Below are 24,924 nucleotides of genomic sequence, written 5' to 3'. Positions count from 1 at the left end.
CTTACCAAGGCCTTCAAAATACTTGCTATTTCCTGCTTGTCTGGTCCAATCATCAATATAGTGGGCCAGAGCGATGCTCTGCAAAATGTATAGCTAATCCAGGTTCCTCCAGATTATATTATGACAGAGAGCTGAGAAGCCCTCCTGGACAAATAAATATATACTATTGTTGTCCATTTCAAATGAATACAAAAATCTCTGATCCCCATTTTAATGGTATTTGAAAAATAAATTTGCCAAATCAGTGGCCCTATATCATGTTCTTAGGCTGTGTTAATCTCCTACCACAAGTCAAAGTTACCACATCTGACACAAAAGTGGCAAATAGGTGAACTATTTGTTTAAATTTGTGGTGGATTCACTGTCATTTTTCAGGTTTCCAAGGACCAGAGTGGAGAGTTAAATGGGTTTATGGGAACTGCAACTCATGCCTCTTTCATCCCTGCCACTTTCCCAAGAATGTGATATTGCCTTTGATAACCACCTTGTCCAGTGGAGATAGGCCATTTCTAAGGATAGCTCTGCCCCAGAAGCCAAGGAGTGAAGATAAGGGTTACACCAGCTACCAGGTATGTAATTTCTATTTATACATTTGGCAACCATAGAAATTCCCACTAGGTGATTGTGTGGTCCCAGTGTAAGTCATTAAAAGCTAAGATTAAAATTATTACCTAGCATGCACATAGCCTTGCTCTAACAATAGGACTATGATGGTACTTTGAATCTCCAAGTATGGTTACCCAAGTAAATTGCTAGAAGTCCCTTTGTAGACTTGGGCAATCATCATCATGTACAGTTCCTGTGGTATTGTAGAGCATTTCTTCCTAGCCAATCCAGATCCTCCTTGAGTCAATGAGTGTAAGCTGTGAAAACGGGAAACGGTGGAGGAGACCATGAATTTATATCAGGTGCCTGTCTTAGCTTCTGACAATCCAACTTTTATTTCTTCTGGTAGCATAGGTTGTCAATATCCTCACTGGATGTCCTCCTATCTTGCCTCAAGAGTGTTGCGTTCTGATAACCATCATTTGTGGATCAGGTGTTCCAGACTCCATACTTGCCACTTTATTAGAAAAATTGTTCCTGCCTGTGTCACCACCTATCCTTTATTATGTTGGAGTCATGTTACTCCACTGCTACCAGTGTGTCCATTTCTGTCAAGATATCTCCTACTGCTAGCCATGATCAGTGATGATCATGTTCCTCTCACTAGTATACTCCTTATTGTTTTGACTAGGCTCACATGCAAAAGCATAGTCATGTAGTAGATTAGTTGGGTGAGGTTGGCTCAGGGTCTTTCTGAGGCTACAATCAAGTAGCAACCTGGGCTACAGTCATCTGAAGACTTGGCCAAGACCAGGGTATCCACTTCCAAGCAGGCCTACTCAAGTTCATACTGATTGATTTAGAAAGACTCAATTCTCGTCCATATGAACAACTTGAATGATATGGTGGCTATCTTCAGAGCAAGCAATTTATGACCAAGGCAAAAGCCATGATGACTTCTATGATTCAGTCTTGGAAGTCCCATACTTCACTTGCACAGTATTATACAGGTCACAAGATTAGCCTATTCATTGCAGAAGAGGACTGCACAAAAATGTGAATATTAGTGAGAATTCCTGGGGATTCTCATCCCATGATGAGGTTGCCAACAACCATAGTCCACCCTCTGACTCCAATGATTCATTTTATTCTCTCATAAAGACAGCTTTACCTGCTCTCACTGCTACAAAAGCACCAAACCTTTATAGCATCAGCTCAAAGTCCGGGGTCTTGTCACCTAAATCAGGTCCAGGTGTTGATGAGCCCCTTGTGGTCTAGTTTCTGGAGATTACCTCCTGAGTACAATTATTCTAGATCTGAAGACCTGTGATCCAAAGAGACTTGATATGTATCCTCTTACACTCTCCCCACAAACACAACAAAAACTGGTGAGATATGCATAACTTAACCATTACACATACTCCCAGTGAAATAAGTGGAAGGCAGGAAGTATAAATCAGTCAAATGAAATTGTGAAACCTACTACTGGGATTATTGGCAGTACTTTGATTAGGACTCAAGACCACAGAATGTTTCTCCAAGGCTTTTGGCTCCACTTTCTATTCTCTTGACTTCTCAATCATCCTTTCTTAATCATGAAAAGCATCCTATGGATGCAGTCAAGATTTTTCCAACATGCTATCTTGCTTTTTTATTTTTATAATTTTATTGACTTTTATAGCTTTGAAATATTGTTCCCCCAATGACAATAAATTTCATGAGTAATCATGAGTTGGCAGTACATACTATTAAGTCTTCTTTTTTTTTAAATTTACATCCCAGTTAGTTATCATATAGTACAACAATGATTTCAGGAACAGATTCCTTAATGCCCCTTACCCATTTAGCCCACCCCCCGTCCCACAACCCCTCCAGTAATCCTCTGTTTGTTCTCCATATTTAAGAGTCTATTATGTTTTGTCTCCCTCCCTGTATTTATATTATCTTTGCTTCCCTTCCCTTATGTTTGTCTGTTTTGTATCTTTTTTAAAAAAAAATTTTTTTTAACGTTTATTTATTTTTGGGACAGAGACAGACAGAGCATGAACAGGGGAGGGGCAGAGAGAGAGGGAGACACAGAATCGGAAACAGGCTCCGGCTCCGAGCCATCAGCCCAGAGCCTGACGCGGGGCTCGAACTCACGGACCGCGAGATCGTGACCTGGCTGAAGTCGGACGCTTAACCGACTGCGCCACCCAGGCGCCCCTGTTTTGTATCTTAAAGTCCTCATATGAGTGAAGTCTTATGATATTTGTCTTTCTCTGACTAATTTCACTTAGCATAATACCCTCCAGTTCCATCCACATAGTTGCAAACGGCAAGATTTCATTCTTTTTGATTGCCAAATAATACTCCATTGTATACATATACCATATCTTCTTTATCCATTCATCCACTGATGGACATTTGGACTTTTTCCATACTTTGGCTATTGTCAATAGCACTGCTATAAACACTGGGGTGCATGTGTCACTTTGAAACAGCATACCTGTATCCCTTGGATAAATACCTAGGAGTGCAATAGCTGGGTCGTAGGGTAGTTCTATTTTTAATTTTTTGAGGAACCTCCATACTGTTTTCCAGAGTGGCTACACAAGTTTTCATTCCCACTAGGAATGCAAAAGAGATCCTCTTTCTCCATATTCTCACCAACACGTGTTGTTGCCTGAGTTGCTAATGTTAGCCATTCTGACAGGAGTGAGGTAGTATCTCATGGTGGCTTTGACTTGTATTTCCCTGATGATGAGTGATGTTGAGAATTTTTTCATGTGTCGGTTGGCCATCTGGATGTCTTCTTTGGAGAAGTGTCTATTCATGTCTTTTGCCCATTTCGCCACTGGATTATTTGTTTTTTTGGGGTGTGGAGTTTGATAAGTTCTTTATAGATTTTGGATACTAACCCTTTATCTGATATGTCACTTGCAAATATCTTCTCCCATTCTGTCGGTTGCCTTTGAGTTTTTCTGATTGTTTCCTTTGCTGTGTGGAAGCTTTTTATTTTGATGAGGTCCCAATAAGTTCATTTTTGCTTCAGTTTCCCTTGCCTTCAGAGACGTGTTGAGTAAGAAGTTGCTGCAGCCAAGGTCAAAGAGGTTTTTGCCTGCTTTCTCCTCAATGATTTTAATGGCTTCCTGTCTTACATTTAGGTCTTTCATCCATTTTATTTTTGTGTATGGTGTAAAAAACTGGTCCAGGTTCATTCTTCTGCATGCCGCTGTCCAGTTTTCCCAGCACCACTTAATGAAGAGACTGTCTTTATTCCATTGGATATTCTTTCCTGCTTTGTCAAAGATTAGTTGACCATACATTTGTGGGTCCATTTCTGGGTTCTCTATTCTGTTCCATTGATCTGAGTGTCTGTTTTTGTGCCAGTACCATACTGTCTTGATGATTTTGGCTTTGTAAAACAGCTTGAAGTCTGGAATTGTGATGCCTCCTGCTTTTTCTTTTTCAAGATTGCTTTGGCTATTTTGGGTCTTTTGTGGTTCCAAACAAATTTTAGGATTGTGTGTTCTACCTCTGTGAAGAATGCTGGTGTTATTTTGATAGGTATTGCATTGACTATGTAGATCGCTTTGGGTAGTATTGACATTTTAACAATATTTGTTCTTCCTATCCAGAAACATGGAATATTTTTCCTTTTTGTGTCTTCCTCAATTTCTTTCATAAGTTTTCTATAGTTTTCAGTGTATAGATTTTTCACTTCTTCGGCTAGATTTATTCCAAGGTATTTTATGGGTTGGTGCAACTGTAAATGGGATTGATTCCTTGAATTCTTCTTCCATTGCTTCATTATTGGTGTATAGGAATGCAACTGATTTCTGTGCATTGATTTTATATCCTGCAACCTTGCTGAATTCATGGATCAGTTCTAGCAGTTTTTTGGTGGCATCCTTTGGGTTTTCCATATAGACTATCATGTCATCTGTGAAGAGTGAAAGTGTGACCTCCCCTGCCTGATTTGGATGCCTTTTATTTCTTTGTGTTGTCTGATTGCAGAGGCTAAAACTTCCAATACTATGTTGAATAACAGTGGCGAAAGTAGACATCCCTGTCTTGTTCCTGATCTTAGGTGGAAAGCCCTCAGTTTTTCCCCATGAGGATGATATTAGCATTGGGTCTTTCATATATGACCTTTATGATCTCGAGGTATGCTCCTTCTATCCCTACTTTCTTGAGGGCTTTTATCAAGAAAGGATGCTGTATTTTGTCAAATGCTTTCTCTGCATTTATTGAGAGGATCATTTGATTCTTGTCCTTTCTTTTATTGATGTGATGAATCACGTTAATTGTTTTGTGGATATTGAACCAGCCCTGCATCCGAGTTATAAATCCCACTTGGTCGTGGTGAATAATTTTTTTAATGTATTGTTGGATCCAGTTGGCTAATATCTTGTTGAGGATTTTTGCATCCATGTTCATCAGGGAAATTGGTCTATAGTTCTCCTTCTTAGTGGGGTCTCTGTCTGATTTTGGAATCAAGGTAATGCTGGCTTCATAAAAAGAGTTTGGGAGTTTTCCTTCCATTTCTATTTTTTGGAACAGCTTCAAGAGAATAGGTGTTAACTCTTCCTTAAATGTTTGGTAGAATTATCCTGGAAAGCCATCTGGCCATGGACTCTTGTTTTTTGGGGAGATTTTTGATTATTAATCTAATTTCTTTACTGGTTCTGGGTCTGTTCAAATTTTCTATTTTTTCCTGTTTCAGTTTGGTTGTTTATATGTTTCTAGGAATTTGTCCATTTTTTCCAGATTGCCCATTTTATTGGCATATAATTGCTCATAATATTCTCTTATTATTGTTTTTATTTCTGCTGTGTTGGTTGTGATCTCCCCTCTTTCATTGTCGATTTTAGTTACTTGGGTCCTTTACTTTTTCCTTTTGATCAAACTGGCTAGTGGTTTATCAATTTTGTGAATTCTTTCAAAGAACTAGCTTCTGGTTTCATTGATCTGTTCTACTGTTTTTTTTTTTTTTTTTGGTTTTGATAGCATTGATTTCTTCTCTAATCTTTATTTTTTGTCTTCTGCTGGTTTGGGGTTTTAGTTGTTGTTCTTTTTACATGTCTTTAAGGTGTAAGGTTAGGTTGTGTATCTGAGAACTTTCTTCCTTCTTTAGGAAGGCCTGGATTGCTATATGCTTCCCTCTTATTAACCACCTTTGCTGAGTCCCAGAGGTTTTGGGCTGTGGTGCTTTCATTTTCATTGGCTTCCATGTACTTTTTAATTTCCTCATTAACTTCTTGGGTAGCCCATTCATTGTTTAGTAGGACGTTCTTTAGTATCCAAGTATTTGTTATCTTTCCAAATTTTTTCTTCGAGTTGTGGTCTGAAAATATGCACGGTATAATCTCGATCTTTTTGTACTTCTTGAGGGCTGATTTGTGTCCCAGTATGTGATCTATTCTGAAGAAAGTTCCATGTGCACTGGAGAAGAATGTATATTCCACTATTTAGCATGAAATGTTCTGAATATATCTGTTAAGTCCACCTGGTCCATTGTGTCATTCAAAGCCATTGTTTTCTGGTTGATTTTCTGTTTAGATGATCTGTCCATTGCTGTAAGTGGGGTGTGGAAGTCCCCTACTATTATGGTATTACTATCAATAAGTTTATGTTTGTGATTAATTGATTTATATATTTGGTTGCTGCCACATTTGGAGCATTTTATTCCATTTATTGAAGGTCTGATATCTTCCACTTGTGTCTTCAGTACAGTCACTATCTTTATGTTCTATTGATCTTTGTGTCTACTTTTGTGCCAGTACCATACTGTTTTGATCACTAAAGCTTTGTAGTATATCTTGAAATCTGGGATTCTGATACCTCCAGCTTTGTTCTTTTCTATGATTGCTTTGGCTATTCAGGCTCTTTTTTTAAAATATGAAATTTATTGTCAAATTGGTTTCCATATAACACCCAGTGCTCATCCCAACATGTGCCCTCCCCAACACCAATCACCCACCCCCCTCCCTCCCACCCCCCATAAACCCTCAGATTGTTCTCAGTTTCTGAGAGTCTCTTATGTTTTGGCTCCATCCCTCTCTAACCTTTCTTTTTTTTTTTTCCTTCCCCTTCCCCATGGTCTTCTGTTAAGTTTCTCAGGATCCACATAAGAATGAAAACATATGGTATCTGTCTTTCTCTGTATGACTTATTTCACTTAGCATAACACTCTCCAGCTCCACCCACGTTGCTACAAAAGGCCAGATTTCATTCTTTCTCATTGCCACGTACTAGTTCATTGTGTATATAAACCACAATTTCTTTATCCATTCATCAGTTGATGGGACATTTAGGCTTTTTCCATAATTTGGCTATTGTTGAGAGTGCTGCTATCAACATTGGGGTACAAGTGCCCCTATGCATCAGCACTCCTGTATCCCTTGGGTAAATTCCTAGCACTGCTATTGCTGGGTCATAGGGTAGGTCTATTTTTAGTTTTTTGAGGAACCTCCACACTGTTTTCCAGAGTGGCTGCACCAGTTTGCATTCCCACCAACAGTGCAAAGGGTTCCCATTTCTCCACATCCTCGCCAGCATCTATAGTCTCCTGATTTGTTCATTTTGGCCACTCTGACTGGCGTGAGGTGATATCTGAGTGTGGTTTTGATTTGTATTTCCCTGATAAGGAGCGACGTTGAGCATCTTTTCATGTGCCTGTTGGCCATCTGGAGATCTTCTTTAGAGAAGTGTCTATTCATGTTTTCTGCCCATTTCTTCACTGGGTTATTTGTTTTTTGGGGGTGGAGTTTGGTGAGCTCTTTATAGATTTTGGATACTAGCCCTTTGTCTGATATGTCATTTGCAAATATCTTTTCCCATTCGGTTGGTTGCCTTTTAGTTTTGTTGGTTGTTTCCTTTGCTGTGCAGAAGCTTTTTATCTTCATGAGGTCCCAATAGTCCATTTTTGCTTTCAATTCGCTACCCTTTGGGGATGTGTTAAGTAAGAAATTGTTGCGGCTGAGGTGAGAGAGGTTTTTCCCTGCTTTCTCCTCTAGGGTTTTGATGATTTCCTGTCTCACATTCAGGTGCTTCATCCATTTTGACTTTACTTTTGTGAATGGTGTAAGAAAGTGGTCTAGTTTCATTCTTCTGCATGTTGCTGTCCAATTTTCCCAGCACCATTTGTTAAAGAGACTGTCTTTTTTCCATTGGATATTCTTTCCTGCTTTGTCAAAGATGAGTTGGCCATACTTTTGTGGGTCTAGTTCTGGGGTTTCTATTCTATTCCATTGGTCTATGTGTCTGTTTTTGTGCCCATACCATGCTGTCTTGATGATGACAGCTTTGTAGTAGAGGCTAACGTCTGGGATTGTGATGCCTCCTGCTTTGGTCTTCTTCTTCAAAATTACTTTGGCTATTCGGGGTCTTTTGTGGTTCCATATGAATTTTAGGATTGCTTGTTCTAGCTTCGAGAAGAATGCTGGTGCAATTTTGCTTGGGATTGCATTGAATGTGTAGATAGCTTTGGGTAGTATTGACATTTTGACAATATGTATTCTTCCAATCCATGATCATGGAATGTTTTTCCATTTCTTTATATCTTCTTCAATTTCCTTCATAAGCTTTCTATAGTTTTCAGCATACAGATCTTTTACATCTTTCGTTAGGTTTATTCCTAGGTATTTTATGCTTCTTGGTGCAATTGTGAATGGGATCAGTTTCTTTATTTGTCTTTCTGTTGCTTCATTATTAGTGTATAAGAATGCAACTGATTTCTGTACCTTGATTTTGTATCCTGCAACTTTGCAGAATTCATGCATCAGTTCTAGTAGACTTTTGTCAGAGTCTATCAGGTTTTCCATGTATATCATGTCATCTGCAAAAAGTGAAAGCTTGACTTCATCTTTGCCAATTTTGATGCCTTTGATTTCCTTTTGTTGTCTGATTGCTGATTGTTGTCTGATTTTGCTGTCTGATTGCTGATTCCAACACTATGTCAAACAACAGTGGTGAGAGTGGACATCCCTGTCGTGTTCCTGATCTCAGGGGGAAAGCTCTCAGTGTTTCCCCATTAAGGATGATATTAGCTGTGGGCTTTTCATAAATGGCTTTTATGATCTTTAAGTATGTTCCTTCTATCCCGACTTTCTCGAGGGTTTTATTAAGAAAGAATGCAGAATGTTGTCAAATGCTTTTTCTGCATCGATTGACAGGATCATATGGTTCTTTTCTTTTCTTTTATGATGTGATGTATCACACTGATTGATTTGTGAATGTTGAACGAGGCCTTCAGCCCAGAAATGAATCCCACTTGATCAAGGTGAATAATTCTTTTTATAAGCTGTTGAGTTCAATTTGCTAGTATCTTATTGAGAATTTTTGCATCCATAATCATCAGGGATATTGGCCTGTAGCTCTTTTTTTTGCTGGGTCTCTGTCTGGTTTAGGAATCAAAGTAATACTGGCTTCATAGAATGAGTCTGGAAGTTTTCCTTCCCTTTCTATTTCTTGGAACAGCTTGAGAAGGATAGGTATTATCTCTGCTTTAGATGTCTGGTGGAATTCCCCAGGGAAGCCATCTGGTCCTGGACTCTTATTTGTTGGGAGACTTTTGATAACTGATTCAATTTCTTTGCTGGTTATGGGTCTGTTCAAGTTTTCTATTTCTTCCTGTTTGAGTTTGGGAAGCGTGTGGGTGTTTAGGAATTTGTCCATTTCTTCCAGGTTGTCCAAATTGTTGGCATATAATTTTTCCTAGTATTCCCTGATAATTGCTTGTATCTCTGAGGGATTGGTTGTAATAATTCCATTTTCATTCATGATTTTATCATTTGGGTCATCTCCCTTTTCTTTTTGAGAAGCCTGGCTAGAGGTTTATCGATTGTGTTTATTTTTTCAAAAAACCAACTCTTGGTTCCATTGATGTGCTCTACAGTTTTTTTAGATTCTATATTGTCTATTTCTGCTCTGATCTTTATTATTTCTCTTCTTCTTCTGGGTTTAGGGTGTCTCTGCTGTTCTGTTTCTATTTCCTTTAGGTGTGCTGTTAGATTTTGTATTTGGGATTTTTCTTGTTTCTTGAGATAGGCCTGGATTGCAATGTCTTTTCCTCTCAGGACTGCCTTCGCTGCATCCCAAAGCATTTGGATTGTTTTATTTTCATTTTCATTTGTTTCCATATATTTTTTAATGTCTTCTCTAATTGCCTGGTTGACCATTGGTTCTTTAGTAGGGTGTTCTTTAACCTCCATGCTTTTGGAGGTTTTCCAGACTTTTTCCTGTGGTTGACTTGAAGTTTCATAGCATTGTGGTCTGAAAGTGTGCATGGTATGATGTCACGTCTTTTATACTTATGAAGGGCTGTTTTGTGACCCAGTATGTGATCTGGAGAAGGTTCCATGTGCACTTGAGAAGAAAGTATATTCTGTTGCTTTGGGATGCAGGGTTCTAAATATATCTGTCAAGTCCATCTGATCCAATGTATAATTCAGGGCCCTTGTTTCTTTATTGATCCTGTGTCTAGATGATCTATCCCTTGTTGTAAGTGGAGCATTAAAGTCCCCTGCAATTACCACATTCTTATCAATAAGGTTGGCTTATGTTGTGATTGTTTTATATATTTGGGAGCTCTCGTATTCGGCGCATAGACATTTATAATTGTTAGCTCTTCCTGATGGATAGACTCTGTAATTATTATATAATGCCCTTCTTCATCTCTTGTTACAGCCTTTAATTTAAAGTCTAGTTTGTCTGATATAAGTATGGATACTTCAGCTTTCTTTTGACTTCCAATAGCATGATAGATAGTTCTCCATCCCCTCACTTTCAATCTGAAGGTGTCCTCAGGTCTAAAATGAGTCTCTTGTAGACAGCAAATAGATGGGTCTTGTTTTTTTTTATCCATTCTGATACACTATGTCTTTTGGTTGGAGCATTTAGTCCATTTACATTCAGTGTTATTACTGAAAGATATGGGTTTAGAGTCATTGTGATGTCTGTAGGTTTCATGCTTGTAGTGAGGTCTCTGGTACTTTGTGGTCCTTGCAACATTTCACTCACAGAATCCCCCTTAGGATCTCTTGTAGGGCTGGTTTAGTGGTGATGAATTCCTGCAGTTTTTGTTTGTTTGGGAAGACCGTTATGTCTCTTTCTATTCTGAATGACAGACTTGCTGGGTAAAGTATTCTCAGCTGCATATTTTTTCTGTTCCTCACATTGAATATTTTCTGCCATTCCTTTCTGGCCTGCCAAGTTTCAGTAGATAGTTCTGTCACTAGTCTTATAAATTTCCCTTTATATGTTAGGGCCTGTTTATCCCTAGCTGCTTTCAGAATTTTCTCTTTGTCCTTGTATTTTGCCAGTTTCACTATGATATGTCGTGCAGAAGACCGATTCAAGTTACGTCTGAAGGGAGTTCTCTGTGCCTCTTGGATTTCAATGCCTTTTTCTTTTCCCAGATGAGTGAAGTTCCTAGCTAATATTTGTTCAAGTACACCTTCAGCCCCTTTCTCTCTTCTTCTTCTGGAATTCCTATGATACAGATATTGTTCTGTTTGATCGCATCACTTAGTTCTCTAATTCTCCCCTCACACTCCTGGATTTTTTTTATCTGTTTCACCGCTTCCTTTTTTCCATAATTTTATCTTCTAATTCACCTATTCTCTCCTCTGCCTCTTCAATCCAAGCTGTGGTTGCCTCCATTTTTATTTTGCAGCTCATTTATAGCATTTTTTAGCTCCTCCTGAGTATTTCTTAGTTCCTTGATCCCTGTAGCAATAGATTCTCTGGTGTCCTCTATACTTTTTTCAAGCCCAGCAATTAATTTTATGACCATTATTCTAAATTCACTTTCTGTTATACTGTTTAAATCGTTTTTGATCAGTTCTTTAGCTGTTGCTACTTCCTGGAGTTTCTTTTGAGGAGAGTTCTTCCGTTCATCATTTTGGATAGTCTCTGGGGTGGCACAGAACTGCAAGGCACTTCCCCTGTGCTGTCTGGAGTAACTTGTGTTGGTGGGTGGGTCTACAGTCAGACCCGATGTCTGTCCCCAGCCCACCACTGGGGCCAGAGTCAGACTGCTGTGTACCTTATCTTCCCCTCTCTGAGGGGCGGGACTCACTGTGGAGTGGTGTGGCCCCTGTCTGGGCTACTTGCACACTGCCAGGCTTGTGGTCCTGCTTTGATGGGATCTGTTGTGTTGTCCGGGTGGATCCGCAAGGTGAACAGGGGTGGGAGGGGCAGGCTCAGCTCACTTTGCCATCGGTGGTCCCCTGTGGGAGGGGCCCTGCAGCACTGGGAGGGAGGCTGACCCATCCGAGGGATGGATCCACAGAAGCACAGTGTTGGGTGTTGTCTGGTGCAAGCAGGTTAGGGGAACTTGTTCCCTTTGAGGTTTCAGCTGGCAGATGGGAGAGGGAGATGGTGCTGGCCAGGGCCTTTGTTCCCCGCTGAGCTGAGCTTTGTCTTCTGGGGCTCAGCAGCTCTCCCTCCTGGTATCCTCTTGTCCTCCTGCTCTCGGAGCAGAGCTGTTGACATAACATTCCAGATGTTAAGTACTGCTGGCTGTCAGAACTCATGCAGTCCAGCCCCTCCGCTTTTGCAAACCAGACTCAGGGATTCCACCTTGCCGGGTGGGCTGCCCCTCCACTGCTGTGGTTCCCTCTTGCCAGTCCGTGTAGCATGCACCGCCTCTCTGCCCTTCCTACCCTCTTCTGTTGGCCTCTTGTCTATGCTTGGCTCTGGAGAGTCCCTTCTGCTAGTCTTCTGGTGGTTTTCTGGGTTTTTAGGCAGGTGTGGGTGGAATTCAAGTGATCAGCAGGACGAGGTGAGCCCAGCCTCCTCCTACGCCGCCATCTTCCAAAAATTATTCATGCGCTTTTATGGTTCCATTCAAATTTCAGTATTATTTGTTATAGTTTTGTGAAAATGCTATTTGCATTTTGACAGGGATTGCATTGAGCCTGTAGATTGCTTTGGGTAATGTGGACATTTTGACAATATTAATTCTTCTAACCCATGATCATGGAATATCTTTCCATTTGTGTTATTTTTAATTTCTTTCATCAGTATTTTATTTTTTTCAGAGATATTTACAACTAATATATCCTTTGACTGATCCTGATCCTTTGACTGATCCCTTTATCATTATGTACTGTATTGTTACAGTTTTTGTTTTAAAGTCTATTTTGTCAGACAGTATTGCTAGCCTGGATTTATTTTTCACATTCATTTGCATGGTCAATGTTTTTCCATCCCTTCACTTTCAGTCTGTACGGATTTTTAGATCTGATGTGGGTCTCTTGTAGGAAGCATTATAGATGGGTCTTGGGTTTTTCCCCCCATTTTGATACTCTGTGTCTTTTGAGTGACATGGATTATGAGCATTTAGTCCATTTACATTTAAAGTAATTATTGATAGGTATGTAACTACTGCCATTTAAAATTTTGTTTTCTATTTTTTATTTTTAGTTTTGCTTTGTTCCTTTCTTCTCTTGCTTTTTCTCTGGTCAATGTGTATCTTTAGTGTTTTGTTTGGCTCTATTTTTGTGTGTATTTATCACAGGTTTTGGGTTTGTGGTTACCATGAGATTTATATATAACATCATAATACCAGTTCATATTAATTTGATGGTCATTTAAGTTCAAACACATTTAAAAAAAAACAAAGAAAATTGTTTTTCTTTTTCCTTCTTTTCTGTCTTTAGTTTCTTATCCACATTCAAGTATATATTGTCTTATTTTACATCTTTTTATTCATATTTTTCATATGCATAATTATGGCCACTTTTGGACTTAAAGAAGTCCCTTTAACATTTCTTGTGAGGTTAGTTTAGTGGTGATTAACTCCTTTATCTTTTGTTTGAGAACTCTATTATCTCTCTTTCAAATCTTAATGGTAATCTTGCTGGGTAGAGTATTCTTGGCTGTAGGTTTTCTTTCTTTTTGGCACTTTCAATGTATCATACCATTGCCTTCTGGCTTACAAGATTTCTGCTGAAAAATAAGCTAGTAGTCTTATAGGTTTTCCCTTATAGGTAAATTTTTGTTTGTTTTTCTGATTTTAGGATTCTCTATCTTTAGCCTTTGAAATTTTAATTATTATTTTCCATGGTGTAGATTTCCTTGTGTTCATCTTGTTTGGGACTCTCTGTACTTCTTGGACTTGGATGTCTATTTTCCTCCTTAGGTTATGGAAGTTTTCAGTTACTATTTCTTCAAGTAAGTTTTCTACACTTCCTTCTTCTTCTTCTTCTCCTTTGACCCTAAAATGTTTTGGGGATGCTAATGTTTGTGGGGAAATAGATTCTACTTACATAAATGGGTTAGAAAAAAGCTTAGGGTGGAAAGCCACCACCATAGGACAAAAGTGCCCAAGGATAGCTAGCGAGATACTGTAATGGGATCACGAGTAACTTGTTATATCACCTGCAGGAAATTACTTTCCATCTGACGCCAATATACTATTATACTTTGATCACAAACTCCACTTGCCCCCAGCCCAGACCGTTTGCTTCCTACACAACTTAATGATTACTGTCTGATTCTTTTCTCCACATTCAACTGTGTAAGATCTTATTTTCTTCACGTTTACCATGTGGGTAATATCTTGTGGGCTCAATAAATACAGAGATGAAACCACTGTTTGGGGCTCTTGTCTCCTCCCAGACATTAGCCTCTCTTGTTTTCATTTCTGCATCTGCTCTCTTGCTGGACAGGAGAGAACTCCAGACTCATAGTCTACAACAAATGTTTGTTTGCTTTATATTGCCCAGGAAATCTCTTAATCTATCCTTATTTTAAAACATTATTTTCTGTTCAGCTTGTGTGCTTTCCATTACTCTGTCTTCCAGATTACTAGTATGTTTTTCTGAATCCTCTAATCTGTTGATTCCCTCTAGTGTTTTTTTTTTTAATTTTAGTTATTGTATTCTTCAGCTTTGATTGGTTATTTTTAATATTTTCTTCTCTTTATTGGAAGTCTGAGTTCTTCCATTGTTATCTTCAGTCCAGTCAGTATCTTTATGGTAATTACTTAAAATTTTTTTTGTCACGTAGATTGCTTATCTCTATTTCATTTAATTGTTTTACTGAGGTTTTGTCTTGTTCTTTCCTTTGGACGATATTCCTCTATCTTCCCATTTTGCTTGACATTCTGTGTTTGTTTCTATGGATTAGATGAAATGGCTACTTTTCCTAAAGTTAAAGGAGTGGTCTTGTGTATGCTGACCCCCTATAGACTGTGTGCTTGTTGACTTTTAATGGCTGGTTGGAGCTGTGGCTGTACATGCTAGTTATATTTTGAACTGTGGCTTTTTACAGAGAATAAAGAAAAACTAAATAATTTTAAAAAGAAAAGAGATAAAAGATAAGGAAGATAAGAAAAAAGAGAAAAAAACAAAAAAATAACAAATTTTAGGATTATTTTTTCTAGCTCTGTGAAAAATTTTAGTGGTATTTTGATAGGGATTGTATTGAATGTGTTGCTTTGGGTAGTATAGATGCTTTAACAATTTGTCCTACCAATCCATGAGCATGGAATGTTATTCCATTTCTTTATGTCTCTTCAGTTTCTTTCATTAGTGTTTTGTAGTTTTCAGAATACAGATCTTTTACCTCTTTGGTTAGGTTTATTCCTAGGTATCTTATGGTTTTTGGTGCAATTATAAATGGAATCGATTCCTTGATTGCTATTTTTGCTGCTTCATATTTGGTGTATAGAAATGCAACAGATTGCTGTATGTTGATTTTGTATCATGTGACTTTATCGAATCATCCTATGACTTTGTGTATCAGTTCCAGCAATTTTTTTGGTAGAATCTTTCGGGTTTTCAATATAGGGTATCATGTCATCTGCAAATAATGGAAGTTTGACTTCTTCCTTGCTGATTTGGATGCCCTTTATTTTTGTTGTCTGTTGAGGCAAGGACTTCCAGTTCTATGTTAAATAACAGTGGTGAGAGGGGACACCTGTCTTATTCCTTAGCTGTGGGTTTTTTTGTAGATGGCCTTTACTATGTTGAGGTATGTTCCCTCTATCCCTCCTTTGTTGAGGGTCTTTATCATGATTGGATGTTGTACTTTGTCAAAAGCTTCTTTTCTGCATCTATTGAGAAGATCATATGGTTCTTATCAATTCTTTTATTAATGTGCTATATCACATTGATTGATTTGCAAATATTGAACCACCTTTGCAACCCAGGAATAAATCCCACTTGATTGTGATGAATGATTCTTTTAATGTTCTGTTGGATTCAATTTACTAATATTTTATTGAGAATTTCTACATCCATGTTTATCAGGGATATTGGCCTATAGTTCTCTTTTTCAGTGGAATATTTGTGCAGTTTTGGAATCAGGGTAACATTGGACTTCTTACACCATACACAAAAAATGGATGAAAGATCTAACTGTGAGACAGAAAACCACAAAAATCCTGCAGGGGAACACACCTCTTTGACATTGGCCATAGCAACTTCTTACTTGATATGTCTTATGAGGTAAGGGTAACAAAGCAAAAATAAACTTTTCATTGGGACCTCATCAAGATAGAAAGCTTCTGCACAGCGAAGGAAACAATAAACAAAACTAAAAGGCAACCTTCAGAATGAGAGAAGATATTTGCAAATGACATATTTGATAAATAGTTAGTATCTAAAATCCATAAAGAACTTAACAAACTCAACACCCAAAAGACAAACAATTCAGGTAAGAAATGAGAAGAAGACTTGAATAGACATTTTTCCAAAGAAGACATCAAGGCAGCTAACAGACACATGAAAAGATGCTGAACATCACTCATCATTGGGAAATGCAAATCAAAACTACAATGAAATATCACCTCACACTAGCCAGACTGGATAAAACTAACAACACATGAAACACCAGGTGTTGGAGAGGATGCAGAGAAAGAGGAACCCTCATGCATTTTTAGGAATGCAAACTGGTGCAGCCATTCTGCAAAACAGTATTTAAAAAGTTAAGAATAGAACTACCCTATGAGCCAGCAATTACACTACTATGTATTTACCCAAAGGATAGAAAAATACTCATTTGAAGGGATATATGTACCCCTATATTTAGAGCAGCATTATCAATAGCCAAATTATGGAAAGAGCCCAATGTCCATCAACTGATGAATGTATAAAGAAAGGTGGTGTGTATATATATATATATATATACACACACACACACACAATAGAATATTACTCAGCCATCAAAAAGAATGAAATCTTGCCATTTGCATTGAAGTGGATGGAGCTAGAGAGTATTATGCTAAGTGAAGTAAGTCAAAGAAAGACAAATACTACATGATTTCACTCATATGTGGAAATTAAGAAACAAAACACATGAACATAGGGGTGAGAAAAACAAGAGGCAAACCAGGAAACAGAGTTTTAACTTTAGAGAACAAACTGAAGGTCCTGGAGGGGAGGTAGGTGGGAATGATGGGTTAATTCAGTGATAGGCATTAAGGAGGGCATTTGTTATGATAAGCACTGGCTGTTGTATATAAGTGATTAATCACTAATTCTATATCTGAAACTAATACTACACTGTATGTTAATGAGCTGGAATTTAAATAAAAACTTGAAAGAAAAAAAGATAAAAAATAAAAAATAAGACAAATTTTAATAAGTATAGAATGAAAATATTAAAAACTAACAACAACAAAACACAAAACTGCAGCTTGTTTTCTGTGCCCCAGCACCACAGAACAGCTGGCATGGGCTTGTGGACCCTGGGCTCACTTAGGTTGCAAGCTCACCATGAGCCAAACCTTGCTCTGATCTGGAGGTGGAGGTGGGAAAGAATGTTCCCAGAGTTCCTCAGCCCTTTCAAACCAAGGCTTTTTTCCCCCTATGCCCAGTGTGACTGGGGCTGGTGTGAGAGTTTCAGGATCCTGATCAGAGGGACTGAGGAGTTTATGTTCTCATCCCACCTTGGAAGCCTGGACCAGAGCAGAGTCGGGCTATCATGGCAAGTGGGTTGGTCATCTCGATGTGATCTTGATGTGATATAGCTCCTCCACTGCTTAGCACAATTCTAGTGTTGCCTCTTTTATAGGTAGTTGCCCTTTTAAACCGTGTGTGTGTGTGTGTGTGTGTGTGTGTGTGTGTGTGTGTGTGTGTGTGTGTTTTCCTGTGCCCAAGGACAGAAGGATCTATTGTTGGTCTCTCAGAACTACCCCATCCCAGTGCTGTTCACAGAGTTGGGGGGGGGTTCCCTTTGTTACCATGTCTCTGTCTCTCTTGCTGTTCTCTTGCCATTCTCCCTGCCTTAGGCTGGGAGCTGTTTAGTAGCTGTTTAGTCAGCCCTCAGTACTTCTTCAGGAAGAATTGTTCTATTAATAGGTATAATTGGTGTGTTCTGTGGAGGATGGAGTTTAGAGTCTTCTTATGTTACCATCTTGAACTGGAATTCCTTTATTCAACACTGTGGGTTCAACTTCGGACCATGGTTTTCTGATCTGGATCTTCTCTTTGATTAGATGCCACTTCAATTTCAACATCATCTATCATCAGGAGAGGCTAGGATTTCTCTAAACCAGTATCTGTCTCCTTTAAGTTTCATAATCCTTTCTTCTGTTTCTCTCTCTCCTCTCACATACACTACATTTTACTTAAGGCAACAAGAAGTCAGGCAGCTCCTTCACCAACTCACCTGAAAATATTTCATTTAACCAGCTCATTAGTAACATTTTCTGTTTCCCACATTACTGTTAAGTGATGGTGTTGACAGACTTTGTATCTTAAATAACAAGTACTTCTTTCCTCCCAGTTTTCAGTTAACAGTTCCTCACTTCCCTTTAGGCCTTCAAAGGCAACCATCTCCAAGATCACTAGGTTTCTGCTAACAGTCTACTGTAGGCCCTTTAGGCTTCCAGTGTCCCCTCACTTCCCAATCCTAAAACTACTCCCACATTTATTGGTTTTTTGTTATGGCAGCATCCCATTTTCAGGTACCAATATCTATTTATCTATTGCTCAGTAATAAATTACCCAAACTTAGTGACTTAAAACAATATTTGTTTTTCCTCACAGTTTCTGGCCTCATAAACTCGGGACCTCTGGCTCAGGGTTTGTCTTGATTTTGCATTCAAAATGTTGACAAGAGCTACAGTCATCTGAAAGGCTCACTGGGAGTGGAAGACCCACTTTAAAAGTGACTCACTCAACTGGCTGGCAAGTTTGTTCTGGTTGTTGGAGGAAGGACTCAGTTAATCCCATGTGGGCCTCTCTTCAGTCATTTAGGCGACTGAGTATACTCACAGCATGGCAGTTGACTTAGCCAGAGTAAACAACCCAAGAGACCAAAGTGAAGCCTCAATGCATTTTATGACTTAGTCTTAGAAAGCAGTCATTTCACTTCTGCAGTTCTTGACTGCTCATACAGGTCAGGCCTATTCAAAGGCATGAAAATCAGGCGATGTGTGTCACTGAGGATCATCTTTGAGGCTGTCTACTACCTTTTGTGATATAATCTATGTTATTTTCCTAGTGGCTAGAAGGAGTTGTCTTGTGGGGTGGATCTTCAAGGAAGAGAGAAAGAAATCCTAGCCCTGAACAGGGAGGAGTGAACCATTTCTGCAGGCAAAGGGTTCAGGAGAAAATGGGACTTGAGATTTTTGCATCCTAGATTTCCTATCCTATGTCTCCATAGTCCATTCTCTCCAAATCAATGCCTTAATCCTGGGAGAGTAGACTTTCCTAAATTACAATTTTAACTTTTTCTAAAGCTTGCTATTCTTATGATTAAGTCTATGGCTTAGTTCTCAGCTTTTCTGCTCTTGGGTGCTGGAAATGAAAATCTCTTCATGTGCTTCCTGGAAGACTGACTAGATTTCAGTTAGCCTCTGATGGTTAATCATAGACAGCCTTTAATTTTCTGTCTCCAGTCTATCAGTTTCCCCCAAAACAGCCACCCATCCCATGGTACCTATAATTACTTCACCCATATTTTTCACATGCTTGATACATGACACCAACTAATGGATTTCTTTCCCTGGAATACATCCCAGTTCAACACCTATGGACACTGCACTGCTACCTTGTATCTCATCATCTGCTTTCTCAGTCCACTCAGGTACCAACTATCCCTAATTAAGTTCCCTGGGAACTTACATTCCCAGTGGGAAGTACACTCTAAGACAGAAGTTAGTATCCAGGAAGTTTACAAAAGATGGAAATTAGCATGGAGGAGTGTTCCTGAGATCAACATCTGAGTGAAGACAAGAAGGTTTGGGAGAGAGAATAGTTGGGCCAACTCCTCAAGGAAATGCATTTGATTCTGTGTGAGGTGACTCTGTTCAGGTGAGGTTATGGTTGGAGAGGGTGGCCAGTATCCACAGTGGCCATGTTTTCAGAGAGTTCAAATGAATAACTTACCCAAAGTTTTTCCTCCCCCACTTAAATTACTGTATCATCACCCTATTTGTTTTCCCAATGGCATTGACTGTATGCTGTAATTACCCTGTTTGTTCACTTCTCAACCCACTTTCATTCATACTAGAATGTAAGCTCCTTGAGAGCATGGGTCTAATCTGGATTTTTCATCACTTATATCCCCAGTGTCAATAATGAATGAATGAATGGAGTGATACATAGAAGGACCTTGGTTCTTCTGGGCATTTTCATGAGAATCTGAGGGAGTCACATCAGAGTGGCTTCTCAGGGAAAATCTGGTAGGAAAATTATGAAGAGAGAAATAAGGGGGGGCCAAGGTAACTACAGCTGGGGAAATGGTCACAGACCATGTGTTCCTTAGGCCAACACCCTCCAGCCCTAATCTATACTGATATCCACAAAAATGTTGGATGTGACTACATTTCCTGAGAAAACCAGGGAAAAGAGTGAGTTTTGCATTTGGGTTGATGTAACCAAAACAGAGAAAGCATATAGCATACTGGAGGCAAAGGGTACGACAAGAGTATACTCATCTCCAAAATTAGCTGAATTAGCATGGAGGGCTTTGGGTTTCCATAGGCTATGGGTTAAGAGTTCAAACCAAGCTTAGGTAGACCTTTGAGAGGCAACGGAATGCCAGCCAATACAGGTTACCTGAATACTACATGCCTACAGTTGGTGCAGATAAATTAAGAGATTAAAAGCCCTCCCTTGATGAACTCCTTGACAGGGGAAAGATTACATAATAGATAAATGCAAAGTATTTGTGAACAGAAATTAATGCTTACACACTCAAATCATTCATCTCCAATAGACTCTACCTTTTAAAATGAGAGAATTTTTGGAAGATACCATACAGCTTATAGAAAACCTGACTCTATTCTGGGGGAAGGAGAAAAAGATTTGACTTTTTAGTATATACTGAAAAAAAATGATTTTTTTTATCTTTCTCAAAGATCAAAAGGATGGCTGTGATCTTTTATTAGCATGTGATCTTTTTCTTGTATTTCTAGTAATAATCATTTACAGTGAACACTAAACTAAATTTCAGTCCTATCAAGAAGAAAAAATTTGAAACAATACCTTGCACAAATGTTTGATTTGGATACCTGCCACCAAATTAGTAGGTTCTGCTTCAAAATACTTGCTTTCATTTGTCTCATAAAATTGCCTTCTTTCCTTTTTTCCCTTAGATGCTTCCCCAAACCAGTAAGAGCGCTAAAAAAAAAAGAGGGGAATGAATGTGACATTACTGCAATGGTATTGAAAAATGATTCATTATAAAATACTCTAGCCTGTTATCTTTTGTACTGAGATGGATTGCTGAAATTTTTTTGTGATTAAATTTTGGAGCCAATTGGTTATAATTTGCATTCCCGGGCATAAAAGCAGACTACTCTATGAAAATTATAAGTGTCCAAGAGGGACAAAAGAAAATTACTCCAAAATGAGGTCATGGCAAAAATGATTGTATCATTTTTTGTCATATCTTCTCTTAGCAGATAAGGAAAGGAATCAAGAAAAAGAATGAGCCATCATGCTATAGTTCTGACTCCAAGAGATCTGTGCTAACCAAGGATAAAAAGCAGTCCCCAGATGGGGGACTTAACTAAACTTTTTTTTTTTTTTTACCACCCAAAGACCCATCCTATATTACTTTCTTTATGCCCGAGTTTAATCCTTTATGAAATACTTGCCTGTAAATGTGATGGATAACTCAGAGTTTGTAAAGTTTGAGGTAATAGGCCATGATCTACAGGTTATTTATATTTATATATACTGGATGCTTTAAAGTGTAATAAGAAAAGGCCAGTGAATGGCTGGAGTAAGTAGAATGATTCTTTCACCTGATCTATTGGTTCAAGTATACACAGTGCAAAATTAACTCATGGTGGCTTTTACAGAAATTACAATACATATTCATAAGGACTGTGGCCTTTCTCAGTAACACAAGCATTAGAACTCACCAGCAAGAAAAAGTTCCATGGCTTGGGCACACCATACTCCCCTGGAAAGACAGCTTCTATATACCAGGCCACAAGGCCATATAAGAAAGCATCAAATAAAAACATTCCCAGTACGTGGGCAAAGCCAAAGTTCTCCATTTGGGGTGGTGAGAAGATGTTGCTCCATTTAATTCCAATTTCTAAGAGACAACAGTTGACATTTAATTTAGGTGCCAACCGACACTAAAACAGTTATCCATCTGCATCATAATTAAAGAGTGAAGAGAAAAGGTGTTAATATTTTCTAGAAATTCCTACTATAGTCACTTTCTAATACCACTAGAATTTAGGATATTTGAGAAAGTAATCATTTAAGATGTTTTCTAGTGTGCCAGGAACAATCAGTTATGAGTGAAACCAAAACAAAATACATATACTAAAAACTCAGGAATATAAGCTTTAAGAAAAATAAGGAAGCCCCTATGGGTTAAGACAATGACTCCTTTCTCTCAATCCCTCCTCATGCTAAATGTTCACTGGAAAATATAATTTTGGAAAACATAATCATTGAAAAGCAGAAATAAATGCTATCTACAGAAGAGAAGACTAGAAGAATTTTTGCATAGATATTGCACTGATGAAAAAAGGAAGACTGAAAGGTGCTAAAAGCAGACCTGTGCTGCTTCCTCTCCTAGCATCAAAGAACAGCCAGGAACTCCAAATGGAGTAGCAGACTTGAATAAATTTATGCAGAGAATGTGGAGGAACTCATGTGCTACAGGTGGTGGTATGAAGTAATATCATTTTTTGAAGGACAGTTTAACAATATTAATCAACTTTAAAACTGTGAATATCTTATGAGAATACGGCCAAACTTACAAGGTAAATACTCACTCTCCATTTCTGCCTTGACTAGGAATTTAGTTCCCATCCCCATTGCGATATTTGAGCTGAGAAAGGAAGCCAGCTTCTGGGTGAATGTCATTTCTGCAAAGTTTATAGAGACAGTAACAACTGGAAAGTAGGTAACGAGATAAATGAAACCTCCAACAGAAACAGCAAAATGTACTAGAAATAAAAAGGAAATTATAAGGTCAATTTAAGCAATATGCAAAAGCCTCAACTACAAATATTTTGTAGGATGTATGTAATAAAATAAACACATGGAGAATTAAAATTTGTTTTCTTCACCATTGCTTCCTCAGCACATTATATAATACTTGACACTTCCTAAGTGCTCAAAAGTATTTTTTGAATGAATAAAAGTCTGAAATTAAACATTTTAGTAACTGATTTTTCTGGAATTTGTCATTCTATATGTAGTAACTATAAATATTATAGCTCTTAATAGAAATTTTACATATTTATTATCACTCAGCATAAAAAATTATAAATGTAAATACTGTTATTATAGTATCAGAAAATATCTAGATTTCCAGACACTATGAGATTCAGTCTATGTCATAATACTGGGGGAAAAGAAGTATACTTGAATAAACAGAAATACAAAGTTGGTCTTAAAAAGCCAGATATGGTTTAGAATATGAAGAGTTCCAAAAATGTGACTCTGATAAAACACCAAAAAGAAAATCCCTGTTAAGAAACCAATTAACGTCATTGGGAAGCAAAATTTAGCATCTAAATAAAAATTGGATATTATGAAATACAACATATTATCCCACTATTAGGAATGATTCTTGCTTTTCTTCTTTACCTCACTCCACATACCATATTCACCAACTAGAACAATTATGTTTTATGTACTCATCTTTATGTACATGTCTCATGTACGTGTACATCTTATGTACATGTCTGTTATTTTCTAAAATTAAAATTATAAAGAGAATGAGAGGGGACAAATAAGGGATAATAAAGGCAATATATCAGATGCACCTGATAAAAAAGAATCAAAGTATATACGGCAAAAAGTAACAGATTCTAGAATAAATATGCAAATTTACAACCACAGTAGAAACGTTGACCATCTTTCTCCAGATTAACAAACTTGGCCTAAATGAAAATACATGTCAACTACCCCAAACAACCTCATCATATATATTTTTTCAAACAGACTTGGAATATTAATTTAAAAAAAAAACAGACATTAACTAGGTCATAAAATAAATCCTAACAAATTTTAAAGGATTTAAATTAAGTTGGGAATCAATAACCAGAAGATGACTAAAAAATCCAGTATGTTGAGAAATTAAGACACACATCTTTGAATAATTCTCAATTAAAGAAGGAAATTACAAGGAAAATTATAAAACATTTTAAAGTAATAGCTCAGGGGTGCCTGGGTGGCTCAGTTGGTTAAGCCTCCGACTGCAGCTCAGGTCATAATCTTGTGAGTTCAAGTTCCATATCAGGCTCTGTGGTGACAGCTCAGAGCCTGGAGCCTACTTGGGATTCTGTGTCTCCCTCTCCCTGCCTCTCCCCTGCTCATTTTCTCTCTCTCAAAAAATAAACACTAAAAAAATATTAAAAAAATAAAGTAACAACCAAAAAAAGCTTACTTATCAAAATTTGTGTCATGCAAACCAGTACTAAGAGGGAAATGACTGGCCTTAAATTCATTTATTGAAAGAAATAAGACAAATATTCACTACCAAAAGCTTTAAAAAATGGCAATAAACACAAAGTTTATGGAACGTAAGGGTAAAGGTAAAAGCAGAAATTAGAACAAAACTATAGGTAAGACAACCAACAAAGCCAAAAGCTGAATCTCTGTAGAGACTAATAATGCTAACAAACCTGTTATGAAACTGATCAAGAAAAAAGACAGAAGGCACAAATTACCAGTACAAAGAGTAAAAAAGGATATATCATGACAGATACTTACAGACATTAAAAACAGAAGAAACACATATTAAATTAATGATATTGCACCAATAAATTTCAAAACTAAAAGTATAAAGAAAACAGAACTTACCAAAATTGAAAGAACTAGAAAACCTGAATGTCCTACAGTCATTAAAGAAATTGAATCAATAATTAAAATCCTTCTCAGTGCTTTTTCAGCAACTTCTAGCAGATATTCAAAGAGGAAATGATTAGGACACTGCACTGAAATTTCCAGAGAG

General features: G+C 37.9%; 1 protein-coding gene across 1 annotated transcript in view; it reads right to left on the bottom strand.

Annotated features, from left to right (window-relative positions):
- Positions 1–24,924, bottom strand: part of LOC106970513 (phospholipid-transporting ATPase ABCA3-like) — a 179,733-nt gene that overhangs the window by 103,538 nt on the left and 51,271 nt on the right. The window contains 3 exon segments of the mRNA XM_053212893.1: positions 20,979–21,113; positions 21,863–22,041; positions 22,736–22,909. Coding sequence (XP_053068868.1) covers positions 20,979–21,113; positions 21,863–22,041; positions 22,736–22,909 — 488 coding nt within the window.

The sequence above is a fragment of the Acinonyx jubatus genome, chromosome E3 (assembly GCF_027475565.1).
Source record: "Acinonyx jubatus isolate Ajub_Pintada_27869175 chromosome E3, VMU_Ajub_asm_v1.0, whole genome shotgun sequence".
NCBI classification, from domain to species: Eukaryota; Metazoa; Chordata; class Mammalia; order Carnivora; family Felidae; genus Acinonyx; species Acinonyx jubatus.
The sequence above is the reverse complement of the archived record's forward strand: the minus strand, read 5'-3'. Positions and strand labels throughout refer to the sequence as shown.